The following is an 18,227-nucleotide window of genomic DNA, read 5'->3' as shown; positions in this document are numbered from 1 at the left end:
CCATAATTCCTGGTGAGTTACATTACCTCTTTTTGCTGTCGCTCCAGTTCTCTCATACGTATATCTCTTGCTTCTGCTCGAGCTGCCCGTTTTGCTGCAAGTCTGGCTTCTGCCTACAAGCAGATGGAAAATAAAGTTTAAAAAAAGTTTTTTGAATAATAGTTCAAGTACTCAATCTCTTCACAAGTACACATTAAGATTTTAATATCATAATACAGAAGAAATAAAGAATGAAATTTCAAAAAGAGTATGTACCTAACTCTTTAAAGATAGCATTGCTCGTTGAAAGAATTAGATGTTCATTAAAAAAGTCATAGAATGGCTTGGGTGTGAAGGGATCGTAAAGATCATCTACTCCAACACCCAGATCAGGTGCTGTCAACTAAACCAGTTCACTCAGTGCCCCATCCAATCCAGCTTTGAACAGTTACAGGAATGGGACATCCACAGTTTCTCTAGCCAACCTGTTCCAGTGCCTCACCACTCCCCTAGTAAGAATTTCCTCCTAACATCTAATCTAAACCTACTCTCTTTTTGTTTAAAACCATATATTCCCCTATGTCCTAACACCATCTGCCTGTGTAAAAAAGTCACTGGAAGGTCACAGTGAGGTTCCCCAAATCCTCCTCTTCTCCAGGCCAAACAACCCCAACTCTCTCAGCCTCTCTTCATAGGTGAGGTGCTCCAGTCCTCCAAGCAAATCTGAGTTGATTGTGGCCATCAACAAGTTCTTCTCCCAGTCTAGACTCCCATCTGAGATTGCCCTGACTGACGTGCAGTACGACACACTTGGACTTGCTGAACTTCAATAGGTTCTCATGGGCCCAAGTTTGTCCAGGTGGCTCTGGATAGCATCCCATCCTCCTGTTGTGCCAACTGAACCTCTCTGCTTCACATATCTGCAAACTTGATGAGGGTACACTCAATCACACTGACAGTGTCATCGATAAAGGTATTCAAAAGCCCTGGGAATATGAGGGAATAAATTTTGCCTCAATATTTGGAAAAAAAATCTGGAATATTTAAATATAGCTAAAGTTTGAGAAAAGCACAAGCTCAGTTTTTTTCATGTCTGAATAATGAGTTGACAAAAATTCTCTCAAATTCTTTAAATATTAAACCACTGAAGTCAGGTTTTCCACCAAAGATTCCAGCTGTCCATGTAATGTTAATTAAAAGCATTGGAGAATCAGCAGCAGCTAAAAATTCAGAACTCCTAACAACCAATCAATTATAGAAGTTCTTAAAATGTAAAATCCAATGGAGTTTAACTTTTGATTAAGGATAGATAGGGCTTTCCCTGCTTTTTCCACTGTCACAGCAAATGTTTTTGTAAAACATTGGAAACCTATAAAACTATTTTACTGTGCTTCAGGAAAACAAAATAGGGATATAACTTGGGAGTTTAACTTCAAATTATGATTCAAGTACAGGCACAAAAGTATCTTAAAAAGTAATGGCAAGAAAGAAGGCAGATTCACTATAGCTTTATTACTCAAAATAGTTTGTCTTAACTCCAAATGACTCATGAAGACTATTTTTTCTGTATTTTGCACATGCAGATAAAACAATTCCAAGGTTGTGTCAACACTCCTGACCGCCATAATATAATGCATTTTTTAATGCAGCATAAAGCTACCCTTCTTTCTACCTGACGACAACACACAAGTGAAGCAAGGAAATTGCCATGCAGAAGGTAGTACTTCCATTTCTAGCCCATTATTGCTCTGTCACATATAAACTGTCACATAGACAGGTATGCAGGACAGAAAGAAAAAGGACTCAAAGTGTTGATATGTTTGGGTTTAGTTTTGTCTATAAAACAGCAGATAGATGCATTTGGCCTTCATGCTCTAGCAAAGCTTGACTGTTAAAAGATACAAAGTTAATTGGTTTACTGATTCATGGTAAAAATCAATTCACATTTCACCACTCTCTCCTAGTCCTACACCCAGAAACCTTACTTCAAATTTCTACAGTAAAAGGGAAGATCTATTTCTTCTAATCTACTAAACTCCTGGCAAAACACAAGTTAATTTTCAAATATTTGTCAAGAAATGGGTGCCTGAAATTGAAGAAAAAGAAAATCTTATCTTTTTAGAGATTTTTTTTAGGGTAGAAATTGCTTAATATTAAATTAATTTTTAACCTGAGCAACTAGATTCCTCTAAAAAGCACACAATCACAAAAAAACTTGGCAAGTTAACTAAAAGGACAGTTCTCAGGCTTCCTTCACCATACCTCAGAGCAAGAGACAAATTACAGTACCATTAGAAAGGCCATAATACCAAGTAATTCTTATTGCTCAATAGATCTATTCGCACACAGGTCTCATGCTATTGATGTAGCAGTCACACAAGTCTTCATAGCTATGTTATTGAAATTCAAAATTAACAATAATAGAGAAACAACCGCAATTCAAAAGGACGTAGTTTTCCTCCTGGGTACTGCTATTTACTCTGTTGCCTTACTGGAAAAGCCCATAAAAGTTGTGAAACAAATTACCACCAACAAATCCTTAACAAAAAAATTTCATCAGCTACATGAAATCTTTAAATACCTGCTAAGGAAAATGTAGAGCCACAATAACTTTGGATAAAGTCTGGACTATAGAAGCAGTGCAGAAACACTAAACTACTGGTTTTAATTCTTTTGAATAAAAAAATTGAAGTAAAAATTCAACTATGTATTATTGTCCAAGATCTAACAACTCTGACACTACTTCATAAGCTTCCTAAGGGAACTTTCAACTGATAAAAAGAAATGGGATAGCTGAATTTTCTTGAAGTCTTTAACTGCAAATAAGATGTGAGATATTTAAACCTGGTACACTTACGAAGGTGGCTTAAATGGAAAGAATGTTACAAAATCTAGAGAGCAAACAGTCATTAAGTAAAGATGGAATTTATTCCGAGAATTGATCAAAAAAGGACATAGAAGACTACAGAGGAGATTCTTGTAATGAAAGAAATTGTGTAAGAAAACAACACAGAGGTCCTTGAGACTTTGTGGGTAAGAAAAAAAGGACTAATTAATAAATTATTAATTTATAACTAAATCTCAAAATTCTCTTTTGTATGTGAACGCATTCACACTATTCATATTTACCTTCTATTCTAGGACAAATTTGTGTTTTTAAGCCAACCTTGTACTTCTTTGGGTATTAGCTCTGGTCTAAGTAACGAAACAAAGCAATCTGTACACCACTGAGTTCTGGAATTTCTCATTTCAAAACAGATACCAAAAACCATTACATGAACGAAAAAAAAGAGCAGTGTTCCCTTGTACCTGCATAAAAAAACGTTATAATTCTAGAAGATTATTATCCTGGCTGTTTTCAAGCAGTTAAGCAGTACCTCACAGCACTATTCACTTTGGTCTATTTTATTGTATATGTTTAGTAAATATAGAAGTACCAAGACAATGTTCTCCTTTCAGAAGGTAACACAGTCAGTTTCCTGATTGTCACCTAAAAACCAATTATTATAAGCTGCTTACAGTCATTTAGAAAGCCATCCCTACGTCTTCAATTTTCTCATCTTTGTATTTAAATACATATTCTACCATAATCTTTTGAAAACTTTTATCTCAATTTTCAAGGATAACATTTAGTTCTTCAGGTAAATCAAAGGTATTTTTGACAGGAAAGAAAAAAGAAAGAAGATGAGACTAACTTAAATGCCTTTGTAAACATTGAGTCTGGAGTCCCTCCTTTCTAATGTACTTTTCTTAATCTCTTCATAGTAACAACCGTGTTTTTTCCTGGGTAAGCAGTATGATATTAAAATAGAATTGATATGGTAGAGGCTTCCCTCCATGTTTAGCATGGACAAGCATAACATCTATCTCCAAAGTGTAGATAGGCATCTTTTTCCTTCCCTTTCTTGCAAGAAGGAATTCACTAGAAAGCACCAGTATTTTATTTTTCATTTTTGTACTCTGGAGAAGGTGATTCTTTAACTAGCTCAGATTCAGCATAAAAGCTTCATAAGACTAAAATATAGGCTATCCTAAAATGTTATTCACCTCTGAAAAAATTAGAATTATTTTGCCATGATTGGCTGATGTATACATATAACATAGAACTCGTTTCTCTCTGCGAAGGGACATGCAGTCCTGCAGTTTCCAACGCAAAGGCCCGGTTAAGGAGCATTTTACTTCTTCCACCAGATGGCACTGGTGAGGGCACCGACTGCCCCCACGGCGGCACCCTCTGCTCCCTGTCTGCCAGGGGTGCATGGAATGGCACTGGGACACCCTGCCAGCTCTGGCTAAGCATCAGGACATTTTAAAAATGTTCACCGTAACTCTTAAAAGACAACTACGTACAGCAACTTCATTTCTCATTTTCTCATTAAGAAAACAGAGGATTCTGTGCCCATGGCAGGTGGGTTGGAATTAGATGATCCGTAAAGTCCCTTTCAATCTAAACCATTCTGTGATTCTGTCTGCTGCTCAGAAGCATTCTGTAGTCTCATTTCCATGTATTTTGCCCTTATCTCTATACTGTTTCACGAAATCAAGGCAACATCATCATGTATGTACCAAAAGTATTTCTTATGGCTCCGCAGAAATCTCTTTTCTACTTACTTCTGCTGTCTCTGCCCTAGTTGCCTACAAACAACAAAATCTTATGTTTTAACATAAATGTTTAAGAGTCTTTATTTCTGATGTCTCGTTCTTCTTCCATTTATTGTACAGATTTATATATATATTATAAAATTTATAGCATGTCTTAATATCCCATAAAATAGCCTTAACCACTAGTAAAAACAAAAGCAAACAAGACAATTGAAAAATATTTAGTGACCTCTTACTAAAACGGAATAAAAAAATCACCTAGCATCTACAAAGACAATACCCATAAAGATGGAATTCTTTGGAACTTTGCTTGTTTTCTTAACAGAAGCTGAACCTACATAAAAAGAAAAACATGTACTAAACTTTATAGATTATATTTATAAATAGATTCATATGACAAAGACTTGTTGTTAAAAAAACTGTTTCTGAATTCATTATATAGCCCTCGAACATTTAAAAATATTCAACTCACCTTTTTCTACCATGGAAATTCAGTAACATTACATCTTTATCAAAGTAAGAACAACTGCACTCTAAGTTAAGCAACTACAAATTTAGATTTTTGAATTTTAAATCAAAATGAATCTTTATTCTCTCCCATGAGAAAACACCTTAAGAGTTTTCCATGCTCTTACTATGAAGTGAAAATTGTCATGACAACGATTCCTGAAGAAAACCCCACCAAAACAAAACACAGAGACTACATTCTACAAGGCAAATCCAGTGAACACTGTTTCAATGTTGCTTGTTCACAAGCTCTAGTTCTCTGTCATCTACTTACACAACCGTGATGAATGGAGGAGCTGTTGATGGTAACACCCAAAAAAAGGCTATGAATGATAAATCTTGATTGTACCCCCAAAGTCCTCTTTGGCATGTTGAGGATAGTGAGATGACACCTGTCAGACCCTTTGACTCTGCCAAGATATTCATTGTATTGAAGCACGAACCACAGTGATTGCAAGAGCACCAGTGACTGAAACCTCCGTTCTTACATAATCAGACTGGTTTTGGAGAAAGAGGTTTCATATAATTCTAAAAGATGGTGATGACAGGGGATGACTGCTAAATATTTAAAATAAGTGATTTGTCTGCAAACTACAAAGACAAGTGAAGCAGTGATGCAGAATCAGCCAAAGATAGTCTGTCCGCAAAAAAATTTAATAAGCAGAGAATTCCTACAAAAAACACATAGGGAAAACATCTTGAGATCATATCAGCCATATTCAATGTACACTGTAAACATAGCCTTGAGAATATGAACCTCAATTTTCATTTATCTAGTTACATGGGAATCCTTTTTGTTTAACAAATGAGAATATAATGTTGCCAGAAGCCAGAATTTACACCAGACAATCATTATCCGTACTTTGGGAAGCTCAAACTTTTCACGAGATATACTAAACTGTCTTCTACACCAGATGACTTATTCTTTGCCAATATGAGAAAGCTAGCAGTTTCAGAATCCATTACAAAAGCTAGAGAAAGAACCAAAAGGTCATATAAAGGAACTACACATTTACAGGACATAGGCTTTTTTTTTTTTTTTTTAAAGAGATAAGCTGACTTCAAATTAACCTTGCTATAATTAGAATACACTCACCACTACTCCATTTTAATGTAGCTGGGTGCTTTTACACCCACTGTTCTTTTATTTCCTTGCAGGGAACACATGGATAATACATCTACACCTGCTCCTGCCGCTTTTGAAAAAAGCATGATAAACTGTTGTACCAAGATAAGACTTCCAAACTGATCAACTGCAAGTTACATCATTTCAGACACTGTGAAATAGGGAGAGTGCACTGCTTCCAGGAAAGGATGCACAGATGGATCCCAGTCCCTGGATATGTACATCACCTTTACTCTTCCTAAGTTCCACTGAGCAAGGAAATTCAATGCCAGGAAAAATAATACACCATAGTATAAAAAGTAGGTCCCTAAGAAAAAGGTTTAGTAACACAAAATTCTTGAAATAAGGCAGAAATTCACTCCAGTGTTGATGTTTTAGCATATTTGTGTGTGACACAGAGACACTGTAAAAATGCTTGTCTCAATGCATAGTCCCACACCCAAGGAAAAGATGTGGAAGAGCTCTCTAAAGAAGCACAAGAAATAAAGGGGATGGGACAGCCAACAGAAGAAAAATTTCTGATGCAGATGAAAGATGGAAAAAAAAATTGAAGAAATATCAAAGAGGAAGAAATCAGGCACCTCAGATCCTACAATAGTGCCTTTATCGTCCATGAAACATTTTCATATAAAATGACATCAGATTCAAGACATCAGATTCAACCAGCACAGAAAAATGACTATATGGAAATTAACTTAGTGGATCAGTGCCAAATTCTTTAAACCAAATTTAGAAAGCAATGTCTACTGGTACTAAAAGACACCTTTTTTTTTGACACATGCCATAGAACAAGGAAATCACAATTTTGTCAAATTAGAAGTGGTAACAAAGAATAAGAAGTGCACTTTCTGAAATGTGAACTTATAGAGAAAAACCACCCTGAAATGTCATGCACTACATTAGAGTCACTTCACTACAGTTCTTTGTATTACAAATTCCAATACTTCCTAGTGCAATTTTGTGAGTGCTCTGAATCCCAGAGCACTTTTATGCATTTATGATCACCACACAGATCATTCTGGATGCAGCCTTCTGCTTCAACATATTCTATTTACCATCTCGTAACACCTAGAACACCTTCAGGAAGATTTTCCACAGGGGACGTGGATTACAGGACTCAATTCAACTGTAGTAAGTAATGTCTTCTAAAAAGATGGAATGTGAAAGAACAAAGCCCAACAGTAACTTTAAGTAAGATAATATGTATTACATCTTGCTATTGAGATCCTTTTCTAGATTAAACAACAAGCTGATGTTATGGAAGCATGCCTATACTCAAAGATATTTAAGGCCATATTCTTTCTTTTTTTATTCACTGTTTTCCCAAAAAAATGAGAGATGGAACTTGATGAGTGAGGTCATGCACGATCCAGAGTCCCACACAGACCTTGGCTGATAGAGTGAGACTTCTATTAGAATTAGAAGGTGACTGTGAATATGACTTTCTGAGAAGTTACTGACTTAATTTTTTTTTTTTACTGAGAAAGCATATCTTTAACCTACAGTCTATGACAGATAGACTTGAAAACACCTAAAGAAGCTTTCTCTTCAGAGACCTATCACCTACCTATTTTGTCTTACATGCACAAATACAGACAACTATTACATCACATCAGAATATCTCCATTTTGCACTCATTTATGTCAACTAAGGCAAGCAGCTTTGTAGATAATGTAGGCCCAAAGAACCTGGATCCACTTGCATACAAACAGTATTAAGGTTTTTGTTCCCTAGTCACAGCATTTCCACCCATAAAAGCTCTGGTCTAAACAGACATCTCTAAGACTTTAAATTCCAGCTGCCTATATCCAGTGGGACAAAATTCCCCTTTGTATCGACTTCTTGTTAATTGCATTTTTCACTGGTTATATCCAGCCCTCTTTTTTTTTTTTTAGATGGTGAAATTCCTGGTACAGTGTACATATTAGGCTTATGTGACTTTTCACAGTTGAAACAGATTCTACTACAAATATATCTTAATAATGACTGCTACACATTCAACACTAATACACAATACTTACCATCTTAAAAATACTACACACTGTAATATCATAAACGTGTATGTTTTTTTAGTTTTGCACTTGAGATAGCACCTGGATTTTTCATTTATCTTTAAGCATGAAAGTATCTGTAGAAATAGCTGCTAGGCTTAAGTGTAAATCTATGAAGTTACACTAGTCATACATTTAATATCTCACTATGTTGACACTGAAGTGATTTTTTGATCAATAATTCTCTTAGCTTATATTAATTGTCATATTTTTGGCTAATTACACTTTCTAATGCACATCTTAAAAAAATTAACTCTTTTCAGATAGTGAGAATACTTTCATCCCTGTTTCTGAATTCAAGACACTTTAAAATTAGCAAACCTCTCTGGCAATGTTGCTTAAAGCTTCATCTTCTGCAGAAAACCTGTCTTTCACGGGAGTTCTCTTCCGTCCTGATCCAGGAGTTCCCATTTTTATTCTCTGAATCTGTATTTGAAAACACAGACAGGACAAAGTTCAGTTTTAATTAAGATCTGGAATTAAAAACAAACAACCAACCTGCACTGCAAAATGTCCTAAGTTTTCCAATTTTTAGCTACATAATACTCAATTAATCCCCATGCAATTGGCATGTAATGGCAAAACTTTATCACAAAAGCTTGCGGCAGCTTTACAGAACACCACTGCATCCTTCAAGGCGCACATTTAGAATTTTTCTTCTGAACAGAACCCATCAGTTTACCTACAACTTCAAAGTCAGGCGCAACTGTAAACTGCTCCTTGCTCAAAAAATACACCTCTGTTGTCTGACAATTTATGCAACTCCTAAAAAGATATATCCTTTTAAGTTATGGATGGGAAAAAAACCCTACAGACAACAATGTGTTTGAGAATTAAATTTACATGATCATTACACCTCTCCTCAAAACAGAAAAGACTGAGAAGACAAATTTTACTAAGCATCCCAGTAGGTAGATGTGGCTTATTTACATTTTAACGCAGCTGTTCTCATGCAGTTGCAACTGAACTGCTGTCTTCTAAAGCAAAAGCTTAACTGTAACAGAAATAAAGACATCTTTAAACAAAAAACCCACTCTTTTGCCTAAACAAGATTCTCAAACTGGGAAATTAAGAGAGTAACATATTACCATCATATACCCAGAATACATAAGAGACCCTTCTACTTTTCATCCAGAAACCTCTCATGAACTGCAAGCATATAAAAATGACCAACAAATCAGAACACAGCCCATACAGCCTCAATCAGAAAAATGTTACATTAAAAAAAAAAAACTTCAAAAAGCACAACTATATTAGTTTTTTTTTCCAAATATCCTAAAGAAATCCTACTTCCAGACATCCAGGTTCTCCCAAATGTCAGACTAGAATTTGGTGGTAGTCCAGCTATTTAACAAGGTAAGTAGTCTACACAGAGTTTGAGGAAACACCTTAGTTATAATAAAAATTTCTATTTGCAGGAAGAAGATATCTAAAAGGTAACTACTACCGGCTATCCTTTTGAAACTAAACTGGCACAAGAACTACCTTTCTTACTGGACCTAACTAGCAAGGACTCAGTAACTGATTATAATTTAGTCAAAGGGAAAGGAGGAAAAAACCCAAGGTGATGGGTATTTTTGTACAAGCAGAGGTTTTTACTTTATTACTTTTACACAGCAATCACAAAGCCAAAATATCCTGGGGTATTTTCTGGCACTCAAAGGCAACAATCACAGGACTTTTTTTTTTCTCTTATATCTTCTACACCTTTTCACCACCCTTCCCTTAATAACTTTGTAACACTACCCCTTTCTTTTCCTTGCAAGCAAGATTTTATACTCTGCTTCAAATTTTACAGGTATTTTACTATTCTTCATCTGCTCTGTACTGTCACTGCTAATCCATTTAGTAGGAGTCTGTATTTTTAGTCTTAAAAAACAGCAAGTAAATGTCTTGTATTCAGGCAAATTTAGATAAATATATGCACAAGCAGTTTGGAGATCTCCATGGCAAAGGTTTAATCTCAGAGCTAGAGGTTGCTGTCCACATTCTGAAGGTCTCAAAAAATCTGCAACTTTTTGCAGTAATTCTTATTGCCTGACTTCAAATATTAAAAGCAGATAGGGCCCAAACTAGAAGTTACATTAACACAAAATAATATTACCCCTACTACAGAACACTTTAACAAAGTTGTACACTAGCCACAAGAAAAATCATGAAATGTTTATTACAATAAATGGGTTTATGTAAGAACAGAAATCCAATTTATCTACTAAAAGTCACTAAGCATGAAATTATTATTATTTTGACACATTAAAGGCTGTATTTCTTTTAAAAGTATTTACCTCACAAGTAAAAACTGAAGAATAACTGCACATACCATAGACTTGAACTGCATTTGCTGACATCCTTTAAACAACGTATCATTTCTAAGAGACAACAAACTTTGGTTTGTTAACTCAGTGAAATGCCCTTAGCTGGCAGACTGATCTGGGGAATGTAATGGGTTATAGCTAAAATATAGCTAATTTTAGTAAAACTATCTTCAGTTTACAGGAAGTACTAATTTACAGAGTAGTGATTTCATAAAAATTAGATGCTGATGCTTCAGATGAGGAAAACACACTTCATCTCAGTCACTATGGAGGAAGGCAAGTGTGGCATCCCTGTCAGCCATCTGCCATGCTTCTCACCCAGAACGAGCATAGGACTCGTGACTGAGCCCAAACACAAGAGTGAACAGGACAGAAGACCCAGAAGAGGTATACAGAAATGTTGCCTTTGTCTGTAAGTAGGAATTAAGAAAGTTAAAAGTCAGCTGAAGCCAAAACTGGCAAAGGCTAGTAAAGACAAAGAGAAAGGCTACTAAGGACATTGGGAACACAACACAGACTAAGAAAACTGTAGGGCCACTGTTTAGTGCCATGGGTGAGAGTGGTGGGTGCTTGCCAAGCCCCACCCTCGGCCAAATGGTCTGGATAATAACAAATGTGAAGATGGGAATCTTTGTATGTGTGAACCAAATCAGCAAAATTGTCTGACAGGGTATGGGCCCAAAACTGGTCATGTTGAAGAGCAAGAGGATCATCGGTTACATTAAACAGAAACAAGGAAATTAGAAGCACTTGTTTGACGTAAAGGAGTCCTCTTGAAAATAAAACCAAAATCAAATTGAAAGTCTGTACAGTGACAGTAGCAGTGACTTTGGAGGGATAACAACATCAGTTAAACTCTGGTTTGATGCTGTCAGAAGTGATTCCACTGACGTCATGATATCTGTCCAGGCTAAACCAATACAGCATCTCTCCTAGTGGAGGGAAGATCCTGCACTCCAGCTAGCAGGTGGTCAGTACAGGGAGGGTCAGTACACACCTGAAGGGTGTGAGTGTGAGCTTGTTAGGTATACTCTCACTGGCACATGCATTAGGAGATAGCACAGCACATATTACAGAACAGCACAGATATACACAAATATAGAGTGTCCACATCTCCAGCAGACGTCATGTGCAAGGAGGGGACCCTGGAGTTGAAGAACAGAACAGTTAAACACCAGCTTAGAAAGGCTGTGAAATGCCCATCCCTGAAGATAAGTAAAAACTTAACTAGACAAGGCTCTTAAAAATCTTTTCTAACTGACAATACTTTAGGCAAAGGATGATCTCCAAAGAATCCTTCTAAAATATATATATATATGGTTCTATACTTATTATTGTTCTCAACTTTGAAACTAAACCTCAATATAAGCTTTCTTTCATTAGATGTTTTAATATTTCTTCAAGGGTCTTGTCACCATTTCTTCCATTTAACTTTTAATGAGTCTGATATAGGTCAGAGTATTTAATTTCTTGTTATAAAGTTAAGTATCACAGAAACCTAGACATATTGCTAATATGCTAATTAGTCTAACACTATGAATATAATTATGCTACTTCTCAGGAAAATACAAGATATCAATACTTCACATGCATGCAGAAATACATCCAAGATATTTCACTTCAATAACTTTCCGATTACACAAAAAGTTATTTTGCTGCATGGGATAAAGAATTTAATAGGCACTGTCACCCTAGACTTTTCATGAAAAATAACTAACAAGAACACCAAAACACAATCAAAGAACAGTTCACTATTGTCTTTTACAGTTTAGAAAAATTAATACAAAAGGAAAGAACACTATAATATCTACTGCATTTACAGCTGAAAATTCCTGAGTCACGTCTGTATTACATGCCTAATTCTATAAGCATGGTTACACACTGTATTACACAACTGATGAAGTGACATCCTGCTGTATTTCATTCCAAAACACTGAAGTGTCTGAAGTCCCTAAACAAACCAGAAGACCTGTTACGAAATCCTTCAAATGCCCTCTCATTTGTCTCCATTTCAGGCATATATACGCTTTATCTCTTCCACAAGTCTTTGCTCTCTAGTCTTCTTCATATTACCTTCTGACTTTCTTTTTTGCTTCCTAGAAAAAAGCCTGATTTGTCTTAGAGAAAAAAAAAATGAGCTACACTACGAGTTCAGGCCTTCAATGGTACCACCTGTTCTAAACGCCTGGGTGTACGCCAGCATACTTGGCATTACACACATAGGATCCAGATACCTTAGTGTGAACAGGCTATAAATAACAGAACAAAACCCCCCTTTTCTCTTTCAAGCAAGACTACAAGATCACTAAATTCCACCTGTGAAGACATCATCTCTGTATAATTGATTCAACAACAGAGAAGAACAGCACTGCTCTAGAACTAATGTCTTTTAGAAACTGAATCTGAAAGCAAAAGTATTAATACTGTAACGGTTGCATTCATAAATGAGAAGAACCATAATCATATTGGAAACCACAATCTTGTTTGCTTGATCTTCAGTGCTTTGTCTAAACAAGCTTCAAAGGAGACAAAGCAAATAGACATAGAAAAATTAAAAATTACGCAAGACAGAAACATGAGTCTTCCTCAAAAGAAAGACCCCATACAAGGGCACTCTCTTTGCAATTAATATGTTTGCTCATGGGTCCAAAACCACCCATGCAAGAAAAAGGGCTGCATGATCACGGGGTGACCATGACCAAATAAAGGGGCATGCAGGAAGAGAGAGAAATAGATTAGGTTTTAATGCACTGAGAAAGAAATACACTGAGTTCTAATGCAATAATTTTAAGGACTCATTTGGAATTTTCATTTAGAATTATCTTGTTCAGAATATTAACTAAAACAAGAACTATTGCCAAAAAAGAGCTGCTACCAGGAGGGAAAGAGCCTAACATTAAAGGGAAAATGCAAAGACTGAGAAAAGTATATAATTACAATCTGCCAAAAGATTACAGTACTTACCACTATACTGGAGGCAAAGTTATTTCAGCCAATAAATATTGTTTCTGTTTTAAGAAGCTGGTCATCTCTAATCATGGCCCACTTTAAAAACTGTTAGCACAAAGTTTCTGCTCTGAGTGGACAAGTTTATGTCAGCTTTTTCAGGAAAAAAAGTTACTCTTTAGACAACTGCACAATCCAACACCTTAATGCAGTATATTTTCAGTTTACTTGCCATTTTAAAATCTGAGAAATACAATTTCCTATGAGTTCATGGTACTTAGCAATAGAATTACAATGCCTTAGAGGAGTTGAAATCCCTCAGTCTGCTGGTGTTACAAAGTTAGAGACCACCAGAAAGTCCCCAGTTAAGACAATCAAAAAAACATTATGCAGCTTGCAAGAGTCCGCAAGTGCCTGATGAATCCATGAAGAGCAACAGTGCCCAGCTAGCATTGGCACACATAAAGAACTGCAAGACAGTCAATGCACTAAAGGCATCCTACAGCCCTGTAGAACTATGAGACATCTCCAGACCCACCAAGCTATCTTTGGTGACCTTCACCAGTCTTCACAAATTACCAAAATTCCAAAACAATGTCTTGCAATTTCAAGTGGTGACGACTTGTTTTATGAAGTATGAGTTCTCTGCCAGTCAGCTGCCAACAGCTGCAACTGGAGATACGACTGCTGCACGAAGCACATTACATACATGATATTACCATCAGTTACACGCAGCATCTGGGAAAGCTCTTATAATGGTGACTCACCAGAGGATCTCTCAGGGCACAATATAAAGCACATATAACTTTCAGAGAAGCAGCGTAACACAGATTGGCTTTTCTAGAATCAGTGCTACTATAAATGCTGATGATCCAGGAATAAACTAAGAATTCAAATGGAACTTTAAAACATAAGGGGATGACAGTACTAAAATGAGCACTATAAAAAATTATGAAAATGCATAATAAAAAAAAAAACATAAGGATCTTCCAGAAGTGTTTATTCTAAAATGAAACAACGAACCATCGTTTTTATACTGTCAGATTTTTCAAAAGGAGTATCCCTTTGTCAGTTTGCAAAAGAATGATTCATTGCTCATTAAAAAACGAAACGCTGCTGCTATATTGAGGCTCCACTTTTTTTAATGACATGGAGAGCCCCATGGTAACAACCCACGTTCTGTAACAAGCTGCAACTATTTAAAATATTTTTCCCTCACCAATTTAATACACTCCTACACTCTTTCCTACTTGTGCTACAGTTACAGTACAATGAAGAAAAGCTACTGCAGCAAGGGACAGAAATTGTTCTGGGTACCCCTTAGAAGAAACAGCAGTTGGAGGAAACTATCAGCTGACATCATTCCTGCTGACTAGTACTCTGCTGTGGTAGTGAAGTCAGTAGGCTTAGAAACACTTATGTCCACCTGCCCTTTCCTTAGTAAATAACCCTTTCACCTCTTCCCTTAAAGCAGATCAACACTGCTAGCTTGGCTCAAGGAAATGGGAACTTTAACATCACCTTCACAGGCAGACAGTGTTACTTACATAAACTATTTTACAGGGCACATAGTGCATAAACAAACTGTCCTGTACCTACTATTGTAGGTAATAACATGTATTTAAACTAGGTAAATAACATGTTACCTAGTTTCCAGATATTAAGATAATAAAATCAAATTACTTTCTCAGAAAGCAGTTCTAATAATTTTTTGTAATGCTACTGGGCTGCACTAAGTCCTTACTCTCACCACTCATCTTCGTATTAGTATCTTATAAACAAGAACACAGTGCCAAATCTATTACTTATTTCTAATCCCCTGCTTCCATTACATACCAGAGTTATTCAATTATATATGATACTGATCTAGGTTTCTTTGGTATGTGCACATGCCAACTTGTGTGCTATGTGAAAATCTAGACCTTAATAAGCTCTAGAGATCCCCCTAGACAGAGCCTAAACAGCACTTTCAGGAAGTTTGCGTGTATTATAGTACTGTGCCATCTTCTGAGAGAATGAGACTTAAAAAAAACTTCCTCTGGAGTCAATTCACAAGAAATACTGGTGTTTAGGTCAACAAGCTACACCTGACACATTTCACACAACTGTCTTGTATTTACAAGTTTCTAGCTACAGCCAATAATTCAGTTCAGGTAAGACTGACTTCACAGTAAGCTAAATACCTCCAAACCCAAGAAACAGGAAACAAAATGATGTCATGTACGTCAAACTATTTTGTACTGCTAAAGTACCTTTTATCTATTCTTACATCATCACTAAGCAATTACATTAACCAAGGAAGCAGATGTATATTAAGAGGGTAACTGTTTCTGGACCGCAAGTAAACATTTAGTTACATCACTTCACAATCAAGAAATAATGAACGTTTAAAGAGCTCAGAAAAACATTGATTTAATATTGCACTTTTTAACAAATCTCCCTCCCCACATCTCCAAAGATGTTTCACCCTAATAAAGATACTTTTGAAAGAGATAAAATTGACCCTAGACCTCCCTCTTTTCAAGAAAAAAATGTATGTCTCTCTAAAATGAAAAAATCACCGAGTACATCATATAAATCAACACAGTACTACATCTAGAAAATAATTTTATTATCACTAAAATACATAACACTGCCCTTCAAAGAGTCATGCTAGGATTCAAGCTGCAAATCAATTAAAACACATGGAGCAGTTCACAGTCCGGAGCTCTTTTCGGGCTCCTTCCAAACTCATGAATGTGCTCATCTCTCTTATCTTCAACAAAGTCTTTACATTTATAGCAACAGGGTATACTAAAAATAAAACAGCGTGCTCCAAAATAAATAAAAAACCCCAAACGACTAATCATCAGCGAGAGTGACCGACTCCAAAAGGCAGCTCGCTGCAGAGGGGGCACGCCCTATTGCTCCGGGAACAGCGAAGCCGTGGTAACGTGCTCCGAGGAAGTAAGACAGAGAAAGGCACCGAAATACATACAGCTGTGATTTCAGCACATCTTTCTTTTTCCCTCATTCCGCCGTTTCCACTCAGCCCCCGCGGGGCACACAGCAGCTTCTCGCGGGTCAGAAGGAGGGATCGCGCCGGGCGAGCGGGAGCAGCCCGCCGGAAGGGCTCGGGCCAGGCCGGGCTCTGCTTCCCCTGGTCCGCCCGCACCGAGCCTGACCGCGGCCACACGGAAGGGGCCGCACACCGCCGCCCCAAGCTTCTCCTTCTGTTCGCCAACCTGACCAACGAGTTCCGGCTAAGCCGCTCCTCCAAACCTGAAGAACCGGGTTCCCGCCCCGCTTCGTCGCCCGAGTTTTGTGTCTGTGACACCCTTCCTCCTCCCGGCCCTCGCCCTTACCCTGCCTGGGCCCCAGGGAGCCTTACCTGCGGGCCAGCCTGCCGCAGCACCGGGACGCCTCAGGAGGGAGGGGGGAATTGTTTCACTCTTCCCTCCACCGCTTCCAGGGGTGTGAGGGGCTCGTGGATCCCGGAATCACTTCAGGCTCCTTCCTTCCCTCAATCCCTACGCCCCGAAATAGGGGAACAGTGGCAAAAGCCGCCCCCAGGCAACCAGAGTGCCCGTCAAACACGGACCGTCCACGGGCCGCGGCAAGGGAACTGCTACCTCACTTAACCCTCTCCACCGTCCCCTCCCACCCGTCCCCCACGAGGGGCTGGGGGAACCGGAGCTGCAGGCAGACAAGCCGCTCCGCTCCAGGCCGCCCTCCTCTTCCCCGCCCCGCGCCCTTGCCTCCTCCCCTTCAGCGCCGGGCGCTTACGGCCACATCGAGAACTCGAGTGAGAGACTGCGGTAAATTTCAAACCGCCTGCAGGACCGTGCGGAAGGAAAAAGGGGCCGGCGCTAAGCAGAGGAAGAGAGAGCGAACGCCCGACAGCCGAAGCGCAGGAGGAACCGCAACCCACGCTGGCACCGACAGCCACCACACTTGCCCGGCCCCCACGCAGGCCAGGGGCGAAGCGCGCAGGCGCCGCGGAGGAGAGGGCGGCACGCCCGCGTGCGCAGAGCGGGCGCGGCTGCGGGCACCGCGGTGGGCGGTGCCGGGCGGTGCCGAGCACGGCTCGGCCTCGCTCCGCTGGCAGGGTACTGCTCGCTTCCTCGGCGGCTGATGGGCTGCTGAAGCTCCGGGCCGGCAGGACTGCGCCCTGTGGCAGCCTTTCAGCTCGGGGAAGGCGAGAAGGCGATCCGAAGGAGCAGCGCCCTCATCTAGCCCCGCTTCTCTTTTCCTCAGCAGGCAGCGAGGGGCGGGGGGGAGGGGGGATCATTTTCTATAGTGTGTCGTACTGCAGTGCACGCTCTCCGCCTCGCCCCCCGTATCTTCGGGCAGGCCGGCTGCTCAGTGCTGTGGTGCGTAGAGGTAGGTCTGATACCAGCTGTTTTGTGCTTCATTCCCGGGATTAGCTAGGATTTGTTTTTATTGATCGGCCTTCCCCAGGGAACGGCCGTGCGAGGGCTCCCGGGAGACCGTGGCCGCCTGGAAGAGCAGCAGCAGCAGCACGACTCGCCTGCATCAGCCGCGACCGGGCCTGGGCCGTGCTCGTTCGTGTGCCCAGCTCAAGAGCGTTTCGGAAGATTTACGTGGATGGGTGCCAGACGAGGTTTATGGGTAAAAATCGTGTACAGACATTGGCACCTTACCTTAGACTGGCCTAAACACGACCAGACTCATGTAGTATCAAAACGTAAATACAAGCAG

The 18,227-nt window shown here is 39.0% G+C and overlaps 1 protein-coding gene across 16 annotated transcripts in view; it reads right to left on the bottom strand.

The window, feature by feature from the left end:
• LRRFIP2 (LRR binding FLII interacting protein 2) overlaps positions 1-17,434 on the bottom strand; it is a 55,608-nt gene extending 38,174 nt beyond the window's left edge. For 2 of the 16 annotated variants that reach the window (XM_014258697.2, XM_088066697.1), the window contains exons 1-3: positions 16,504-16,686; positions 8,587-8,691; positions 27-113 (exon numbers count right to left, since the gene is read on the bottom strand). In XM_014258697.2, coding sequence (XP_014114172.2) covers positions 27-113; positions 8,587-8,691; positions 16,504-16,539 — 228 coding nt within the window. In that variant the 5' untranslated portion in view covers positions 16,540-16,686. Of the gene's footprint in view, positions 1-26; positions 114-8,586; positions 8,692-16,503; positions 16,691-16,896; positions 17,261-17,291 lie in introns of those variants that run through there. The other 14 variants (XM_014258696.2, XM_014258695.2, XM_014258694.2 and 11 more) reach the window with 14 other exon arrangements.
• Positions 17,435-18,227: the final 793 nt, after the last annotated feature.

The sequence above is a fragment of the Pseudopodoces humilis genome, chromosome 1, assembly GCF_049639895.1.
Source record: "Pseudopodoces humilis isolate 2021_Gansu_Grassland_sample_001 chromosome 1, ASM4963989v1, whole genome shotgun sequence".
NCBI classification, from domain to species: Eukaryota; Metazoa; Chordata; class Aves; order Passeriformes; family Paridae; genus Pseudopodoces; species Pseudopodoces humilis.
Note: the sequence above shows the minus strand (reverse complement) of the source record. Positions and strands in the feature narration are given on the sequence as shown.